General features: G+C 44.1%; 1 protein-coding gene across 2 annotated transcripts in view; it reads left to right on the top strand.

The window, feature by feature from the left end:
* The window catches only part of b4galnt4a (beta-1,4-N-acetyl-galactosaminyl transferase 4a), a 659693-nt gene that overhangs the window by 397059 nt on the left and 243082 nt on the right, over positions 1-19552 (top strand). For both annotated transcript variants that reach the window (XM_048607214.1, XM_048607215.1), the window contains exons 4-5: positions 191-286; positions 3084-3174. In XM_048607214.1, the coding sequence (XP_048463171.1) occupies positions 191-286; positions 3084-3174 (187 nt within the window). The remainder of the gene's footprint in view (positions 1-190; positions 287-3083; positions 3175-19552) is intronic.

The following is a 19552-nucleotide window of genomic DNA, read 5'->3' as shown; positions in this document are numbered from 1 at the left end:
AACCCCCTTCCCCTCCCCCTTTTCTGATGAAGGGTCTAGGCCCGAAACGTCAGTCTTTCTGCTCCTATGATGCTGCTTGGCCTGCTGTGTTCATCCAGCCCTGCACCTTGTTGTCTCGGATTCTCCAGCATCTGCAGTTCCTACTATCTCTGATTCAATGATAAATGTTGACTTTCTTTTCATTTTGCAGTACAAAGGCAAAGTGAACCTTCATGTTTTTGAGGATTGGTGTGGCTCTTCCATTTATCAGCTTCGGAAGAATATTCATTTTCCACTTTACCCTCATGTAAGTAACCTGCAGATTTACACCTTCAACCAATGCCACCTCTCCTCTGGTTTCAAAGCAAGAATGCAAAATGTAAGAATGCAACGATTACTAAACTTCTCCAAATGACTTTCGCTGCCTCCTTCTGATTTGCTGTGGTTATTTTTGTCCTCTTGTAATGCCTCCTGCGCTGTGAACAATTTCACAGTCATGAGCGGAGGCAGTTAACTTGCTGCTACGTTACTGTCAGCATGTGATGTTTGTACCTGGTTCTAGGAAGTGGATGGGATTACCCTTGGGTAGCTCGCTCTTTGTTTTCCCTTCCACTTAATGCAGAAAGTACATTTTTCCTCACGTTCCACTCATAGTTGGTGCAAATTGTGCCACCGTATCTCGCAATCAGAAAGACCCGAATGCTTGGCTGAGATTACAGTGCAATAGGATTCTGCACTGGCAGAAGTATTGACTTTTGGAAAACATCATCAACAGAGCCACAGTGTACCATCTAAGGAGCCTGTAAAAATCCAGTGACGCTATTATGGAGGGAAAGAGGTTAACCAATATTTATACCTCAGCCAAAATTACGAAGAGAAAATCTGTAATTTAACTCGATGACGTTTGTAAGAATTTAAAAGGGTATGGGCAGCACCCAGAGGCATTGGACTGAGTGGTTAGTTCTTTTAGAGAACCACTGCAATGGGAAAAATTAACTTCTTCTCTGCTGTAAGATCCTATATTTCAAGCAACTGGTATGTAGAGGGAGGCACAGATTCCCATTTCCCTACCAATGCCACCAGGCTAAAAGATTGAGGGTGCCCACCCATGGTTCTGATAGCTGTGCCACCAAAATTTAATTCTGAGAGCGGTGTTCATTGTTTTCAGGTGAAACTTTGGCCATTCTCTTGGGAGGATAGCCCATCTCACAGAGCTGCCAGCTGATCTGCAGTGCCAGGGGCATGGTGGCCACTACTGGGACTACATCAAACCCCTCACATCAAGGAACGCAGATTAAGTCTTGAGATGTTTTGGTGAGGAGGGGGAGTGAGGCTGTTGGGCAGTTGGTGAGTGAGGAAGGGGAAGAATGACCTTCAGAAATTAATGCTTCCAATGGATCCAGAAAGTCCACAAAGGAGATTCACATCTTCCCTCATGCTGGCAGCTAAAGCTGCCAAGTTTCCCAATGACATGGAACTCCCTACAGTGTGGAAGCAGGCCATTTGGCCCATAGAGTCCATTCAGTACCCTACATTCCCCATGGCTAATCCACCTAGCCAGCACATCTTTGGGCTGTGGGAGGAAATCGGAGCAAACCCAGGGAGAATATCTGTGTGAAGTTTGCACAATCGCCCGAGGATGGAATCGAACCGGGTCCCTGCTGCTGAGCCATCATGCCGCTCTACAGGCAGCAGTGGGATGAACCCTAAAGTAACCATTAATCAGCCACTTAATTGTCTCCAGGGCCATCCCACAAAACCCATAAGGTTTCAGCCATGTTGGGAATATGTGGGTAGGCAATGCGAAGACCAACTGTTGAATTCTATCATGCTTTCTTGCTTCAGTCTTGCTTGCTGGCATGTGTGCGCATACAAGCTAGCTATTGGACTTTTCTTAATTAAGTAATCACTATTTAAAATAAAATATACCTCCTATATTGCTGTGTTTTAAGAATAAAGATAATGTCCATTAGAAATTTATGTAGCATAAATTGGCTGTTGTTTTATTTCACTGTACCTACGTCTGGAATTTGGATTGTGCAAATATGCTGGTGTCTGCTCAATGAAGTGGTTTGACCTTACTTTGGCATTGTTGCTAACCATACCACAAAGCACCCAACATTTGGAAGAAATTCATGATTAGCTGTTAGCATCCCCGAAAGAGCCTTCAAGAATGACTGATGAAGCAGCAATGAAGGTGTCTGTGAGGCTGCGGTGAGGACTATGATTAGCAGGCCATTAAACAGATCATTCTGAGACAAGCAGCTCATTCTAGATATTGATAGTTGATCAGTGACATGCATGAAGACAGTAAAACTATTTCTCTTAAAAATATCACAAGAACATTCAAGTTTGTCAAGGACCATATGTTCTAGGTTATAATATGAAAACTGAAATTGCTGGAACATTTCAAAGTATAATGACCTAAATGTTACCACTCTTTGTTGCTGCCTGACCTGTTGAGTATTTCTGGTATTTTCTATTTGAAATACTGTGTTTAATTCTGGGCTCCCTGCTGTAGAAAGAATGTTGTGAAACTTGAAAGGGTTCAGAAAAGATTTTCAAGGATGTTGCCAGGGTTGGAGGGTTTGAGCTATAGGGAGAGGCCGAATAGGCAGGGACTATTTTTCCTGGAGCACCAGAGGCTGAGGGGTGGCCTTAGAGGTTTATAAAATCATGAGGGGCATGGTTAGGGTGAATAGCCAAGGTCTTTTCCCCAGGGTAGTGGAGTCCAAAACTAGAGGGCATAGGTTTAAGGTGAGAGGGGAAAGATTTAGAAGGGACCTGAGGGGCAACTTTCTCATGAAGAGGGTGGTACGTGTATGGAATGAGCTGCCAGAGGAAGTGGTGGAGGCTGGTACAGCAGCAACATTTAAAAGGCATCTGAATGGGTACATGAATAGGAAGGGTTTAGAGGGATATGGGCCAAATGCTGGCAATTAATTTAGGATATCCGATCGGCACAGATGAGTTGGACTGAAGGGTTTGTTTCCATGTCGTACAGTTCTATGACTCTCTTTCCTGCATCTGCAGTGTCTAATGTTGAAGAATATAAAGATCAGTGGATAAATATGAGGAATGAAAACTTATCTTTTTTGTTTCAGACACGTACCTCGGTGAATAAGATTGCTGTTTCTCCAAAATGGAAGAATTATGGGCTTCGGATATTTGGCTACATACATCCCTACAAAGATGGTAAGGATGGAGGAGATGCTCAGTATTCAGTGTTCTGAAAGAATTGGTTTCATTTTTGTTCCTGCTCATTGATATTGTAATTCTATCACCAGTGAATTAATAAAGACAGGGATGGCAGTGCAGGCAATGTTGATGATAAGCTGGCTCAGGACTGATGGACTCTCTTTGAGCTTTATCTTTCTACTTTTTTTCTTATTCTTAAACTATTCAAAATATTGTTAGATCATGGCAAAAGTGGAAAAGCATCTCACTGTATTTTATTGTTTTTCTCATTATAAAATACACATGACAGTAAAACAAAAATCATTGTTCATTCATTCATATTGAAAATAAACTGCTGATAATGTAATAGGGTTAGGAGTTGGGATTTACAATTGTCGACAGGCTCAGGAAGGTTGGCAGGCGCAGTTTAAAATCTGTGTTCTCAAAGGGTAGTCTGGTGCCTCTGCACCACAACTAACTTTTCTTTGGGATACCCACTCCCCTCCAAGTAAACAACCCATCCAATTCCTGCAGGAGCTTGCTAATGGATCAGGGAGGATGAGAATGCAGTTTTCAAAGCTGTTTTAAAAACGTCGACCGCTTTCAGGAGCTATGGGATCTTGTGCATGACAATGAATATGGCATTTTGGCCATATTGTATGCAGTGTGCTGCTGAGGCGCTGAGATGCTGCCTGGTCTCCTGTGCAAGGTAACGGCAGGCCCCCCATCATAGCTGCTGACTGCTTTCTCACTGGCAAGGAGCTCCGGTCTCCCAGTAACACTCGGCGCCACAAACTCGGCAAGAAGCTCGCCTCCAGCCCCAGCGGCCTGTTTATATCTCGTGCTTACATCATGGGGTCAGGAGTGGGGGTATTATTTAGCTTCCTGACACCGACTGGAAAATTTAGCTCGTTATTTTTGTGTGTGAGTGAAGTGCAGCTTAGCCTCACTTTGCAAGACTGGCCAATGCGGCATGAGTTGGAGCTGGACGGCATGGTGCTTTAATACAATTTGAAATGGGAAATAACAGGCCTAAGTTTTAACTGTGTTATCTCCATTTCTTTTGCCACAATGTTAGAGTCTGTACTTTAAGCCTGCCAAGTGTCACGGTGGTTCAGTGGTTAGCACTGCTGATTCACATCACTAGAGACCTGGGATCGATTCCACCCACAGGCGACCGTCTGTGTGGAGTTTGGACATTCTACCTGTGTCTGTGAGGATTTCCTCCGGGTGCTCCGGTTTCCTCCCACAGTCCAAAGATGTGTAGGCTAGGTGGATTGGCCATGCTAAATTGTTTCATAGTATCCAGGACTGTGTAAGCTAGATGGGTTAGCCATGGGAAATGCAGGGTTACAGGGATAGGTCTGGGTGGGATGCTCCTTAGAGGGATAATATGAAATCGATGGGCAGAATGGCCTGCTGCCACACTGTACGAATTCTCTCCATCTTTCATTAAAACATACCTTTTTGATCAAATGTTTGGCCACCTCCTCAAATATTCCCTCCTTTGGTTCAGGATCATTATTTGTCTGGTTCTGTTCCCATGAAACACCTTGGGACACCTCACCTGTTAGAGGAGGCATATAAATGCAGTTTGTAGTTGTTGGATCTAACGTTGACACTGAGGGCAGAAGTATCTCCTCCCCAATACCACACGCCTGCACGCCCTACCGTCACCAGGGGATGGGTAGTGGCTGCAAGGCAAGGGGAATGGAGCCACAGAAGCGGGAGGGGAGTTATTCTCGCTACTGCCACCAAGTGTCAGCACCCTCTGCCCCCTTCCCACGCCACAACAAAATTAGGGGCAGGGAAAACTGAGGTTGGTTTTCCGACCTAGAGGCCAACTGAGGACATTCAGTGACCCAGTAATAGTTACTTAGGGGTCTCTTCCCACCAACTTTGGTGGAATACCAGCAGTGGATGTGGGGAGGGGGGGTGGGAGGGCATTCGCCCAGTGAGGAGGTTGCCCACTGAAAAGTGATGGCCTGTCCGAGAGGTTGATAGAGTTGCTGCCCCCTCTAAAGGGGCACCTAGCGGGCTCCTCCAATGGCCAGAGATGTATACTTGCTCCACCTACTTTGCTGGGGTATGAGGCGGGTGGGGGGTGCAGCTTGATAGATTGCAGTGAACAATGCCCACTCCCCTGAATCTTTCCTGTGCTCGCTTCTCCCACGCCTGGTGCAGTATCTGCTATGCGCACCGTGCTCATGACACTGCTGTGACTGATTGGACGACAGGTCTTGGGGCAGATGGAAGGATAAGGGGGATTGGGGGAGCGGGGGTGTGATTCTGCAACTTTAAGGACACAGAAGCCCGAACAACAGATGCGCAGTTGGCTGATTACTGTTCAATCCCATCGAGGTCTCTGAAAATGACTGCCACTTTCCATTGAAGTGGATAGGGGCCATTACTGCACCATTGTGTCCAGCCCTTCTGTGTTAACTGAACTGCACTCGTACTGTCTGAAATTTGATGGGGGAGGAGAAAGGAGCATGACAATAGCGCTGATATTTGTTTCAGAGATAGTAGGAACTGCAGATGCTGGAGAATCTGAGATAACAAGGTATAGAGCTGGATGAACACAGCAGGCCAAGCAGCATCAGAGGAGCAGGAAAGCTGACCTTTTGAGCCCAGACCCTTCTTCACAAAATGAAGAACGGTCTAGGCCCGAAACGTCAGCCTTCCTGCTCCTCTGATGCTGCTTGACCTGCTGTGTTCATCCAGCTCTACACCTTGTTATCTCAGCGCTGATATTTGATTTGACTGCTGTCCTTTTTCTCCTTTGCCTGATCTCTCAACTTCTCTCTGAGTTGTTGTTTCACAGCAGGGTACAGATGTTATTGGCCTGATCACTAAACAGTGGCAGAGACCATGAGAGTTCAGATGTTGATTGCAGCATTGCTGCTCAGAAAGCCTCTGGATGATGGGTCGGTTGAAGCTTTCAAGACTGAGATCAATAGATGTGTGTCGGTTAGGGGGATCGAGCGAAATGAATCAAGGATAAATAGGGTTTAGGCATTGATCAGGATACATTTTATTCCTGTTTTCCTAAATTAATGTCTGGCAACTTGTAATGCAGTTTTGTTTTAATATATTGCCATCTCCTTTTTTCTCAGTTTGGTTCTCCCATTTGCCCTCATATTGTTTCAACAGTAGAAGAGTTAGTAAATGCTATGATGGTCCTGTGGGCTCCATTACGGTCTCTGACTTCATTGCCTGTACATCTGATCGATCGATGATTTGTGTCCAGGGAATGCAGGTGAAAATGTATCCAGATGCAACCTGTCTTATTGGAACACACATAACTTAAGGGAGTGCTCATGACATTGGCTCCACTTTTGTGGTTCCATTCATTTTTGGCCAATTTGCATGACTGATATGTGGGGATGAAGGAAAATAGTGCACTCATTGACTCTAGAAGTTGTACCTAATGAGCCTGAAGTTCATCAGATTGTAATTACTTCAGGGTTAATTATTCAACCATTTAAATGAACTGACAGTTTACCCACCCCTAATGGAGCATAAACCTAGATTTCTATTTGTGGCACCGTGCAACCACTTTCATGCACCATCACACATGACAGCTGTACTCTGAGTAAAGCTGTACACGAGCAAACAGTGAACAAAAATAAATTAGAAGTCAATGAACAATAAATGTTTATCGATCAGTTCAGAATTTTCAGAACAGTAGCAGTATCAAAGCTGAAGGGTGGTTTATTGTGAAGTAGATAGCCATGCTAGGTGTTAGTGATAAAGGAGGCAAAGGAACATGTGATGGAGGAACACGGTGGCACAGTGGTTAGCGCAGCTGCCTCACAGCCTCGATTCCAGCCTCAGGCGACTGTCTGTGTGGAGTTTGCACATTCTCCCTGTGTCTGCATGGGTTTCCTCCGGGTGCTCCGGTTTCCTCCCACAGTCCAAAGATGTGCAGGCTAGGTGGATTGGCCATGCTAAATTGCCTGTAGTGTTCAGCGATGTGTAGATTAGGTGGGTTATAGGGGGATGGGTTTGGGTGGGTGCTCTGAGGGTCAGTGTGGACTTGTTGGGCCGAAGGGCCTGTTTCCGCACTGTAGGGACTCTATGATTCAACAGACCACTCAGCCCCTCAAGGATTGTTTGTTTATTTAAATCATAATCAATCTGAACCTCATTTACTCATCTTTCATCCATACCCCCTCACATCCTTACTGAACTAAAGTCGATGCATCTGTCTTTTTTGACGAGAGGAAATTGCAGATTTTCTCCCTGATTTCAATTCTAAATGCCCCCCAGTTTAATCCTAAGATTGAGCCCCCTTGTCCTTGATTCATCAATTATACGTAGTTTGGCAATCATTTTAAACAAAGGAAATATCCTTAAGAATAGAGTTCCTATGCTGTGACTGACATGGAGTTCAATGTTCATGTTGTAGGTTTGCCGCTGTCCTGAGTTTTGAAGGATCTATAGTGCTTGATCAGCTTGTCATTTTCAATGCCTGAGCCCTGGCTAACTGACTGTGTCCACAACACCAAAAGTTAGCACTCATGTGCCTCATTTAATGTCCTTCCCTGATCCCGATGTAGGCACCACTTTACTTCAGTGACATAATAACCAGTGAAAGACGGTCAAACAATGAAATAAATCTTCTTCCTTATCCTGCTTCAAGATTAGTTACTTGTAACTTTTTGTTAAAGCTGCTTTTCAGAGGTGCATAAAGAATATGTGTGAGCAGGTTGAAAGCTTATAACACATCCCCACAAACATGTGCCTATTACAGGTATGGGCACTCTCTATTCAAAGGCTCTTTTCTAGGCCCTCTGTGTCTTCCCCATGTTTCTTGTACCCTCCACATCAAGCTTTGATATTTAGATTCCCAATCATCCATTATCAGCTCTGTATAGAACCATGGACACTATAATAAGGATAGGATGTGTGAAAAAGCAATATAGAAAAAAAACTGCTTTCCCTGCAGGTTTTTTGATGGATCAATCATCTGCACTGTGTAAAGTCTTAATAGCAGAAACTGTAAGCACTTAATAACGCTTTATGTGTATAGACATACATTGTGCAATTGGTGGTATATTTTGCAGGCTGTCAATCAACAATTTTTTTTGGAGATAGTAGGAACTGCAGATGCTGGAGAATCTGAGGTAACACGGTGTAGAGCTGAATGAACACAGCAGGCCAAGCAGCATCAGAGGAGCAGGAAGGCTGACGTTTCGGGCCTAGACCCTTCTTCAGAAAACAATTTTTTTTCCCAATTTTGGGGTGTAACTCTTTCTACGTTCTATAGACTCTTGGATAAGCCAAACTTCATTACACATGCTTAGCTAGGTTCATCAGTTCTGCACAGTGTGTAAAAACCAAAAGAACTGCGGATACTGTAAATTAGGAACAAAAACAAAGTCGCTGGAAAAGCTCAGCAGGTCTGGCAGCATCTGTGGAGGAGAAAACAGAGTTAATGTTTCGGGTCCGGTGACCCTTCCTCAGAACTGATGGTGGCTGGGGAAACGTCAGTTTATGTGCAGAAAATAGGGAGGTGGGTGGGGTAGGGAGTAAACGATAGGATAGAGTCCAAAGAGAGAGAAAGACAGTTGGACAGACAAAGGAGTTGCTAACGATCAGGCTGGGAGGGTGAATAGTTGTTAATGGGGACTGTTAGTGACTAACAACACGGGGTGTGTAATGGCAGGCAATGTGGTAACAAAGCCTGGTGTGTGGGGTGGGTGGCTGGGACATGGGAGAGTTTAGGCCCTAAAATTATTGAACTCAATATCGAGTCCAGAGGGCTGTAGGGTCCCCAAGCGGAAAATGAGGTGTTGTACCTCCAGCTTGTGTTGGGCTTCACTGGAACACTGTAACAAGCCGGAGACAGAGATGTTGGCCAGGGAGCAGGGTGGTGCATTGAAGTGGCAGGCAACAGGTAGTTCAGGGTCTTTTTTGCGAGCAGAATGTAGATGTTCTGCGAAGCCGTTGCCAAGTCTATGCTTCGTTTCCCCGATGTAGAGGAGACCACTCATTTTCCCCACATATTCCCCTCCCCTCCTTTGTCCGTCTTCCGCAGGAACCGTTCCCTCCGGGATACCCTGGTCCACACTTCCTTCACCCCCAACAGCTCCCCTCAGCCCAAGGCACCTTCCCCTGTAACCGGCGAAGGTGCAACACCTGCGCATTTACCTCCTCCCTCCCCAGTAACCAAGGGCCCAAACATACCTTCCAGGTGAAGCAACACTTCACCTGCACTTCCAAGAATCTAGTCTACTGCATTCGCTGCTCACAATGTGGTCTCCTCTACCTTGGGGAAACGAAGCGTAGACTTGGCGACTGCTTCGCAGAACATCTACGTTCTGCTCGCAAAAAAGACCCTGAACTACCTGTTGCCTGCCACTTCAATGCACCACCCTGTTCCCTGGCCAACATCTCTGTCTCCGGCTTGCTACAGTGTTCCAGTGAAGCCCAACGCAAGCTGGAGGAACAACACCTCATTTTCCGCTTGGGGACACTACAGCCCTCCAGACTCAATATTGAGTTCAATAATTTTAGTGCCTAAACTCTCCCATGTCCCAGCCCCCTATCCCACACACCAGGCCTTGTTACCACATAGCCTGCCACTACACACCCACTGTTGTTAGTCACTAACAGTCCCCATTAACAACTACTCACCCTCCCAGCCTGATCGTTAGCAACTCCCTTGTCTGTCCAACTGTCTTTCTCTCTCTTTGGGCTCTATCCTATCATTTAGTCCCCACCCCACCCACCTCCCTATTTTCTGCATATAAACTGATGTTTTCTCAACCACCATCAGTTCTGAGGAAGGGTCACCGGACCCGAAACGTTAACTCTGTTTTCTCCTCCACAGATGCTGCCAGACCTGCACATTGTGTGTGTTGGATGTTAGTGTCATAGTACCCTGCATGGCAATCTATGATAATCCAGTCTGCAGACACAGACTACAATACCTTGGTCCCTTTCTACCTCATTATTTGATTTGCAAAGTAAGGCAAAAAATTCTTTGCATGTGTCGTGCAACACAAGCAGGATGAACAAGTGTAGCTGCCACACATGTAACAGTGATTTTCCCCCAGAGTATGGCAGATATTTCCAAATGAAACTGTGGACAATAGACAGGACCATGGCCTGAAATTAGGTGTAAATAATTTCTGTCATTAAATACCAATCAATGTTACGTACACAGTTTTTTTTTTAGTTTTTTTAGAGGATGAAACATTTATTTTCATGTATGTATGATGCATTTCAGCTCAGTAATTCCTCAGAATGTGTAACGTGAACTTCTAACGTGAAGAAAGGAAACAGAATGCAGACATGGGCATTACCTACCCCTGAAAGAAGCTGCCTATATATCAATTTTCCGCATTTGGGACATCCGCTCCCTCGCTTCAAGGTGTGGTGTCTTTGTCACTGCATTTTTCATCCAGAGTGCCTAATGTTCTGGAATCACGGGTTCAAATCCCATGGCAGGTGGTGATATTTGAATTCAATGAAATTTGGAATTAATATCTAGTCTAATAATGACCAATTGCCGATTGTTGTAAAAATCCATCTGGTTCATTTGTGACCTTTAGCGGGAAATCTGCCATCCTTACCTAGTCTGATCTACATGTGTGACCCCACTTCAATGAGACTGGTTCTTAAGTACCCTCTGAAATGGTGAATCAGTTCCAGCAGGATGGACAACAAATGCCAGCCTTCCATTAATGCCCATTCCCCATGCAAGATTTAAAAACAGAAGACATGGAAGCGTTTCACTTCAGTTTTGGAGGACATCTTATTGTTCCTCCAGTTTTGACAGCCCATTACTTCATCCCTAATTGGATGGCGAACGTGCTCTGAGCACCAGTTGGGGCAGCACAGTGGCTCAGTGGTTAGCACTGTTGCCTCCCAGCGCCAGGGACTGGGGTTCAATTCCAGCCTCGGGCAAATGTCTGTGTGGAGTTTGCACGTTCTCCCCATGTCTGCGTGGGTTTCCTCCTGTTGCTCCGGTTTCCTCCCACAGTCCAAAGATGTGCAGGTTAGGTGGATTGGCCATGCTAAATTGCCCTTAGTGTTCTGGGATGTGTAGCTTAGGTAGGTTATAAGGGGATGGGTCTTGGTGGGATGCTCCAAGGGTCGGTATGGACTTATTGGGCCGAAGGACCTGTTTCCACACTGTAGGGATTCTATTATTCTATGACACATCCCAGCAAATTGACTGATCCACATGCAACACGGGTTTCCTTTAAGGCAGATAGCAAGGGTCTGAAACCCACTCGGAAAATCCAGCCCAAGTGTCATTTGCACAGTCAGGACAGGTCTCAAATGCCTGCCCTAAAACCCCACAATCTACTCATCTATCCCTACAACACCACCCTTCCCTCTGCCCAACTCTGCAAGAGGAACAATACACTGACAAAGCAGTTGATATTCGAGCATAGTTGGAAGTTGAATCTTGAGGTCGCACTGTTCTACAACACTATCTCAGGCCCTACTTTTAATTGTATAAGCCCTGCCCTTGTTTGTTTTACCAAAATGTACTTATCCAAATTAAACTCTATCGGCCACTCCTCACTTGCTTGACCTAATTGAGCAAGATCTCTTTGTAATTTTAGATAACCTTCTTCACTGTCCAATATTTCATCAATTTTATCTGCAAAAGTACTAACCATGCCTTCTATATTCACATCTAAATAAATTATAAAAATGGCAGAAAAAAAACTGGACCCAGCACTGATCCCTGTGGAACACCACTGGTAACAGACCTCCACTCCGAAAAACAGCCCTCCACCACTTCTCTCTGTCTCCTGCCATTAAGCCAATTTTATATCCAATTGGCAAAGGCACCCTGAATCCCATGGGATCTAACTTTACAAATTAATCCACCGTGCAGAGCCTTGTCCAAGGCTTTACAAAAGTCCAAGTAAACAATGTCTACCATTCTGTTCTCATCAGTCTTCTTCATTACTTCCTGAAAAACTCAATCAAGTTTGTGAGACACGATTTTCCTCACACAAAACCGTGCTGACTATCCTCAATCAGTCCTTGACTCTCCAAATGCGTATAAATCCTATCTTTCAGAATTGCCTCCAACAACTTGCCCACCACTGAAGTGAGACTCACTGGTCTATAGTTCCCAGGCTTCTCCTTACATCACTTCTTAAACAAAGGCACAACATTGGCCACTTTCCAGTCATCTGACACCTCACCTGTATTTATAGATGATGTGAATATTTCTTCAAGGGGCACCACCCATTTCCTCCCTAAATTTCCACAATGTCCTGGGGTACACTAGATCAGGCCCCAGAGATTTATCCATTTTTAAATTTTCTCAGACCTCCTGCACTTCCTCTTCTGTGATGTGAACAGTTTTCAAAACATCAATATTTACTTCCCTGAGTTCTCCAGCCTCCACGGTAAAAACCGATGCAAAATATTCATTTAATAGCTCCTGAGGTTTGACACAAAGATGATCGCTTTGATCTTTAAGGGACACTACTCCCTCACTAGTTGCTCTTTTGCTCTTAATGTACTTGCGGAATCTCTTTGTATTATCTTTAACCCTATCTGCCAAGGCTGTCTCATGTCCCCTTTTTGCCTTCCTGAACTCACTCTTAAGAATGTCTCTGCACTCTTTATACTGTTGAAAGAGAATCATTGGGACCCAGCTGTCTATATCTAATATATGATTCTTTTCTATCCTTGACTAGAACCTCCATATGTTTGTGGGCCAAAGGACCCATTACTGTTGCTGTACTGTTCTATCTTTATTCATCCCTTTGTTCCCTGTGTTTTGTATTCTGATGCAACAACTGGTCATGTAATAGGATAGAGGCGATAACAGGTCATATCGTCCTGGTGAAGACTGCATTGACCAGCTTCTCAAACAAGAGCTGATTCTTCTTAAAAAGAAAATAACAAGATGTCTATAAAAGCTCAGCCACACGAATGCAAGCGACCTCATACAGACACGAAGAGTTGATCTATTCTGTTCATCTGGACAAGATAAACTAATGCACCAAGTTGGGACCCTATAAAAGAAGAGCAGATTGCACATTTAGTCAATTGCTCACCTATGCCTTTTCCATGGATCTCAAGAGAGGAATCATGAATTGCCTTTCCACATTATAGGAGGGTAATTTTGAAGCATGAAAATTAGCATTCATAACATTTATGTTCCATTCATGCAGCGTGATAATGTGACTGAAGTGAATGAAATTGGGGAAGCGTTGAAGGGAGTGACTGGGAGATTCAGGAAATTCCTTCATTCAGATAAATTCAACAGTGTTGTACATTTTGTAGCTTCTGAAGACCACAGAAACTTCCCAGAATGATTTAATACATACCAATCTCAGACAGCCACGGCATCCTATCACTTTTATGAAAGAAGGCAGTTCTATGTGTGTCTGTCTGTGTGTGTTAGGGGAATGGGGGCAGGATGCAAGGCGGGTAGGGTTCAAAGCTATAGTGTTGCAAAGGGACTGAGGAAGGCATGTATTGTTTAGGGTAAGGCGGGGAGGATGGGAGAAATCAGATCCGGTGAAGCAGAGGAGGGTGGGTCTCGGGTCAGAGGTAGGTGTGTATCGGGTACAGTATGGAGTTGGTGGGTTAGTGTCTCACGGGCTAAGGCAGATCAGTCTTGGGTGGGTCCAGTGTGGGGGCAGAGACAGATTGGATGTGGAGCAGATAAAAGAGAAAGCGTGTCAGGGAAAGGGGCAAATGGCCCGGAGTTGAGGATGTGAGGAGGCCCATGGAGCAGAGGAGTGGGTCAGGAGTAGGTGGGGGGTGGGTGCGCAGTGTACTGCTCCCATAGATGAAGGGCTTTCGGATCTGGACTTGATGAAGAACAGGGATCGGCTGTTAGGGGGTGAAGGTCATGTCAGATCCAGAGCCTAGACTAATTAGTAAAGTTAGATCACATGCAGTCAAAGACCCTGAGCCTCTAGTTGCCTGCAACTTCAACACACCACGTTACCTGGCCAACGTCTCTGTCTCAGGCTCGCTGCAGTGCTCCAACGAAGCTGCAAGAGCAGCACCCCATTGTCTGCTTGGGAACTCTACAACTTTATAGACTCAAAATCCAGTTCAATAGCTTTACAGCTTGAGCTTTTCCTTTGTCCTTATCCCAATTTCCACATAGCAGGCCTTGTTATCACATGGTCTGCTATTACACACAACTCATTGTTAGCCACTATCAGTCCCCATTAATAGATTTTCATTCTCCTAGGCTGATCGTTATCTATCTTTTGTCTGTTGAACTATTCTTCTCTCTCTCTCTCTCTCTCTTTCTTTGGGCTCTATCTCTACCTATCCTTTACTCCTTACCCCTTCCACCCACCGTATCTTCTGCATAAAAACTAACATTTTCCTTGCTGCCATCAGTTTTGAGGAAGGGTCAGTTGACCTAAAACGTTAACTGATTTCTCTCCAAGGATGCTGCCAGATCTGCTGAGCTTTTCCAGTGATTTCTGTTTTTATTTTAGATCACATGGGGTTGAGAGTGAGTTTACCAATTGGATACAAAATTGGTTTAATGGCAGGAGACAGAGTGTGATGGTAGGGGTGTTGTTTACGGACTGGAGGCCTATGACCAATGGTATTCCACAGTGGTCGGTGTTGGGTCAACTTTTGTTTGTCATTTATATGAACGACTTAGATGAGAATATAGAAGGCATGGTAAGTAAGTTTGTGGATGACACCAACATTGGTCTTATAGTGGAGAGTGAAGACTGTTCAAGATTAAAAAGATATCTTGATTAATTGGGTCAATGGACTAAAGAGTGTCAGATGGAGTTTAATTTGGATAAATGTGAGGTATTGCATTTTGGTCAAACAAACAAGAGCAGGACTAAAACAATTAGAAGTCGGGCCTTGAGTAGTGTTGTAGAAGAGGGACCTAAGGGTTCGGGTACATGATTCTTTGAAGGGTGCAGTTGCAGTGTTTAAAAGATATTTTGATGAGTACATGATTAAGAAATGTTCAGAGGGATATGGGCCAAGCACAGGCAAGTGGGATTAGTTTAGTTTGGGATTATGATCACATGGACTGGTTGGAACGAAGGGTCTGTTTCCAAGCGGTATGAGTCTTGGACTTTCAAGCATTTGCATTAAATAGACAGCCCCTACCCCAGCCAGATCCAATGATTTGCTCCTAACTTTTACAAAAATGTACCTGCTTTTATCAGCTTATATAACATTTCACCTAGCCTTGCCACTTTACACAATCTCTAAAATGCCCAAATCAGATTGTGTTACTTCATTGCGACCCATATCACATTCATCTACTGCTCCCTGCCTGTAACAAACTGCTGAATCTCACTCTGTCTGGAACATATTGCCCCACCTCACCCATATGATAATAGTGTGCCTTTCAGAGATGTGTTGTGTCCTGTTTCTCTTGTGAAAATGTCTCCTGTAAACAGCTTTGAACTCTCTCTGGGTGTTATTTTTAAAGGAAGACCAAAGAATTGTGTGAGCAGGGTCAGGCTCACACAGAACAGAAGTCTTTAGATTTGCCTTCAGCTCATTGGTGGTTTTTGCTTGCTGCTAGAGCTGAAAGCTTGAGTTCTCTGCTGCTAGAGTAAAGTCTTACAGATGCTACCTTTCAAAAATCAAAAGGGGCAGATTGTTTCTTTCTACTGGACTGGAGAGAGACAGCAGGTGGCAATAATATCTGTTTTGCTTTTACCAAGGGAGTGTTGATGGGATGCTATCTATATTGAAGCTGTTGATGATTAGTGGTTAAACAATACATTGTCTTATAAAGTTTTTCAATAGAGTAAAGTTATGCCAGTTCTTCTTTTTGTTGCATTTTAAGTGTGCTGTAAGAATAAAGTGTGTTTTGATTAAAGCTTAGTGGGGGACCAGTTGAATCATGTCTGGAACTCAGCACCTTCACTTTCCTTCTTAAAAAAAACTGAGTCTGGGCTATCTCCATAATATACTTTTGAGGTATCTAGCCTTTTCCATAACAGCCTGCCTGTAACACTGCACCAACTCACCCTGCCTGTATCACAGTGATCAACATCACTTTGCCTAATACACATTGTGTGTATCTCATGGCACAACCTTGTCCTGTCTGTATCACAGCACCGATATCACATTGCTTAACATCACATCATCAACTCTATCGCTGCTATGTCTAGCTCTTGAGTTGTGTGGTTTCAAGATTTGTGCCAGTTCAGTATGTTATCTACACATGTTAGGGCAGATTTTCTACTACCAGACAGTCATTATTCCAGCATTGACAGGAGTTGTACATGGACACCCTGTGGAAATCCCATAATAGCACACTTTGGGCAATTCCTCGATGCCCAGAAACTCTGAAAGACTCCACAAAAATGACGCTACTACCAGACAATATACATGCCCCTGACTCTGTCCTGATACCCTAAGACTTGCCCCAAGCTCCCAACCAATCCAGGAACCAGAACTGACCCCCTGACCTGGGATCCAACATACCTCCGCCCCTGGGGCTTAACACCTTTATTCTGGACCCAATACTAGCCCCTCCCACAACACACACATGCAGCCTCCCCCTCAACCCCCTCTGCCCTGAGACCCAACACCTCCTGCCCCCACCCCAGCTGCCACATTGCCCAGTAATCAGAATTGATTCTTGTAAATCCTGTCCGTTTTCCTCAAAAATAATGAAAACATAGGAGGCAAATGGATTTCAGAGTGGAACAAAGCATACCATAAGGATAGGCACATATAGAGCATGAAATAAAGAAGTTAGGTAGATAATGCAGACCAAAGGGGGTTTTGGTTGTCAGAATGAAGATGATTCAGACCCACAGGAGAGGCAAATGGAAGTGAAGAGATGACAGCAGTGTAAGGTGGCAGTGTCACTGCACAGCATACATCAAAGGTTTTACAGGATCAAGCCATGACTTGGGAAAAGCGATGATAGAGAAGCTACAGTATGGTGTGAGTAGAGCTCATCACCATCTGACAATTTTGTTGGCAGGGGACGGAGATGCACAACCTACAGAACTGTGATGTATCCAGCAGGGAGCAAAAAATTGCATAAAAAGAGCGTCAACATTTGATTCAGTAGGAGCTTTGCTTTCTGATCTGGCCAACTATATGGATAATCCTGAAAGTTCCCTGCAGAGATGGTTCCAGTCATGACAGTAGATCTGTATGAAGTGTGATATCATGAACATTTTGCAGTCAGAATAATTGAAGTGAACGCTCAAGCTATATTACTCTTGCTTTAGAAATCTATTCAAACAATCAGGAAAGAATTAGTCCACTATTTTATAAACATGTTTGATAGTGGGTAATTAAGATGCTGTATTGGAATGTTGCTGGCCACATATTGGATCTTTGAGGGACAGATAGAAAAATCAGAATAGATTGGGTTTTGCTTTTGTGAGTTTGTAAAAATTAGCCGTGACCTTTTACAAAATTGCATCCCAAGACTCGAAATCCAGTCACGTTGTTATCATTTGTTTTTGTGATGCTTTGAATCTGGTGCCTTGTGAAGCCATCAGGATAATGCTGGAATCTCAAGAGCTTCTGAGGTCAACGCAATATTTGGTGAATTTTTCGTGGCTTGAGAGATCTAGATGAGGCAAGGTTGTCCAGGTCATCAAACCTGTCTGACAGCTTTGTCAACGATGTGTTGAAGAGAGACTGGATAGTTTGGGATTATATTCACTGGAAGGTAGAAAAATGAAAGTGGACCTTGTGGAAACCTATAAAATTCTAACAGGACTAGGCAAGGTAAACTCTGGAAGGATGTTCCCACTGACCAGGGAGTCCAGAACCAGGCAGCCACAGTCTAAGAACTGAAGTGAGGAGAGTTGTGAGCCTGTGCCACAACAAACAGTTGAGGCAAAAATATTGGAAATTTTCAAGAAGGAGTTAGATACAGTTCTTGAGGCTAAAGGGATTAAAGCGGGAGAATGCAGGAACAGGAGACTGAGTTGGATGATCAGGCATGATCATATTGAATGGCAGAGCAGGCTCAAAGGCCTAAATGCCCTTCTTTTCTATGTTTGGGATATCAATGGGGCTTAGCTAACAGGCCTGAGTGAATGAAACAGGAATGGTGGAAGCAGGCGATGGGTTTGGAGACCAGGATGGGGAGAGGTAAAGGGAAGATATGGTATTGTGGGTTGGATGCCTCTGATGGTCACAGATGACCTCCAAAGGCATTGCTGTCCACACCGTCCTGCCTGACACCAGCTCGCCCAGCAAAAGCTGCCTGGCTGCCTACCTAGCTTGGGCATTGGTAAACTGAGACGTGTTTGGGGTGAGAGATGAGGCTCTTTATCAAAAGCCCCAATAGAGCAGGCAGGTCACCTAAAGCCTCTACCATGCCCATGAAATGGGAGACACTTGTGGTGTGCGGGTAGGTAGTGGGTGGCCACACTCTGTGTTTTAAGAGTACCTCCCAGTCTTTAAACATGCTGGTGGGGTCTACGATTTTCCTCCTATAAATTGGTTTTAACCTGGGGTTTGTAACTTGGAACAATTTTTGCATACTGCCGGCTGCAATCTCAACTGCCTCCAAGAACATTATCCACTCTGTCTGTGAAAGCAGACTGAAAAGTACTCTGTTTACTGACATGCTACAGGATATGTCAAGGATAGCGATTTAGGGTATATTTCTTTACTTGAATATATTCAGAGGATGTGAGTGATGTTGGCAAGGCTACATTTACTGTTTAGCTCTTAGTTTACCGCAAAATTGTATCTAATTTTCTCTGGCATGAGGCAAATTTGCCTTTATGTTTTTAAGCTGGATCTTTGTTTGCATGAGAAGAAATCTTCCCTCTAAACAGCACAGAAGTTCTCACACAGCACAAATACAAGTCACTTTAAATTTCTATCCAATTTCTATCCAATTAAATTTCTCTTACAGTTTTCTTCCAGTGATGTCCACTGTCACTGTCCCCAGTTACCTCCTGACAGTTCAAGTTTGTCCATTTCTTGATGTTGCTCGGCCAAGGAAGGCTTTAAAGTCTTGGTCAACATGGAAGTTTTGGTCTTCCTTGGCCCCTTGAAGTTACTGCACAAGGAAACTTTGAAGTATTCCACAATGTGGCAGTGCACAATAAAAGAAAATTGGTTGGAACTTTAGTGAGAAGGTGTGAGCTGATAATGGTGCAGCAAAGGCAACCAGGTGTACGAGGCCAGAGTGAACAGGAGAAGCAAGTCAGATTGAAGGATTATGAAATTAACACAGCAAGGATAGAAAGGAAAATTTAGGTTAAAGTCAATGTATTCAATGGCACATATGGTAGGGAAAGAGAATAAGAATTGGAAAGAAAGATCTGATTATGAAAGAGAAAAGAAAGAAAACTTAGTTTTTTAACATTCTTAAAACCTCCAACAACAATTAAAAACCTGAAGGAATGAGGTTCCATGTTTGTAATTGTTGATTTTTAATGCCAGTGAGTTATTTTGCAATCAT

Source organism: Rhincodon typus, chromosome 17, assembly GCF_021869965.1.
Source record: "Rhincodon typus isolate 14 chromosome 17, sRhiTyp1.1, whole genome shotgun sequence".
Classification (NCBI taxonomy): Eukaryota; Metazoa; Chordata; class Chondrichthyes; order Orectolobiformes; family Rhincodontidae; genus Rhincodon; species Rhincodon typus.
The sequence above is the reverse complement of the archived record's forward strand: the minus strand, read 5'-3'. Positions and strand labels throughout refer to the sequence as shown.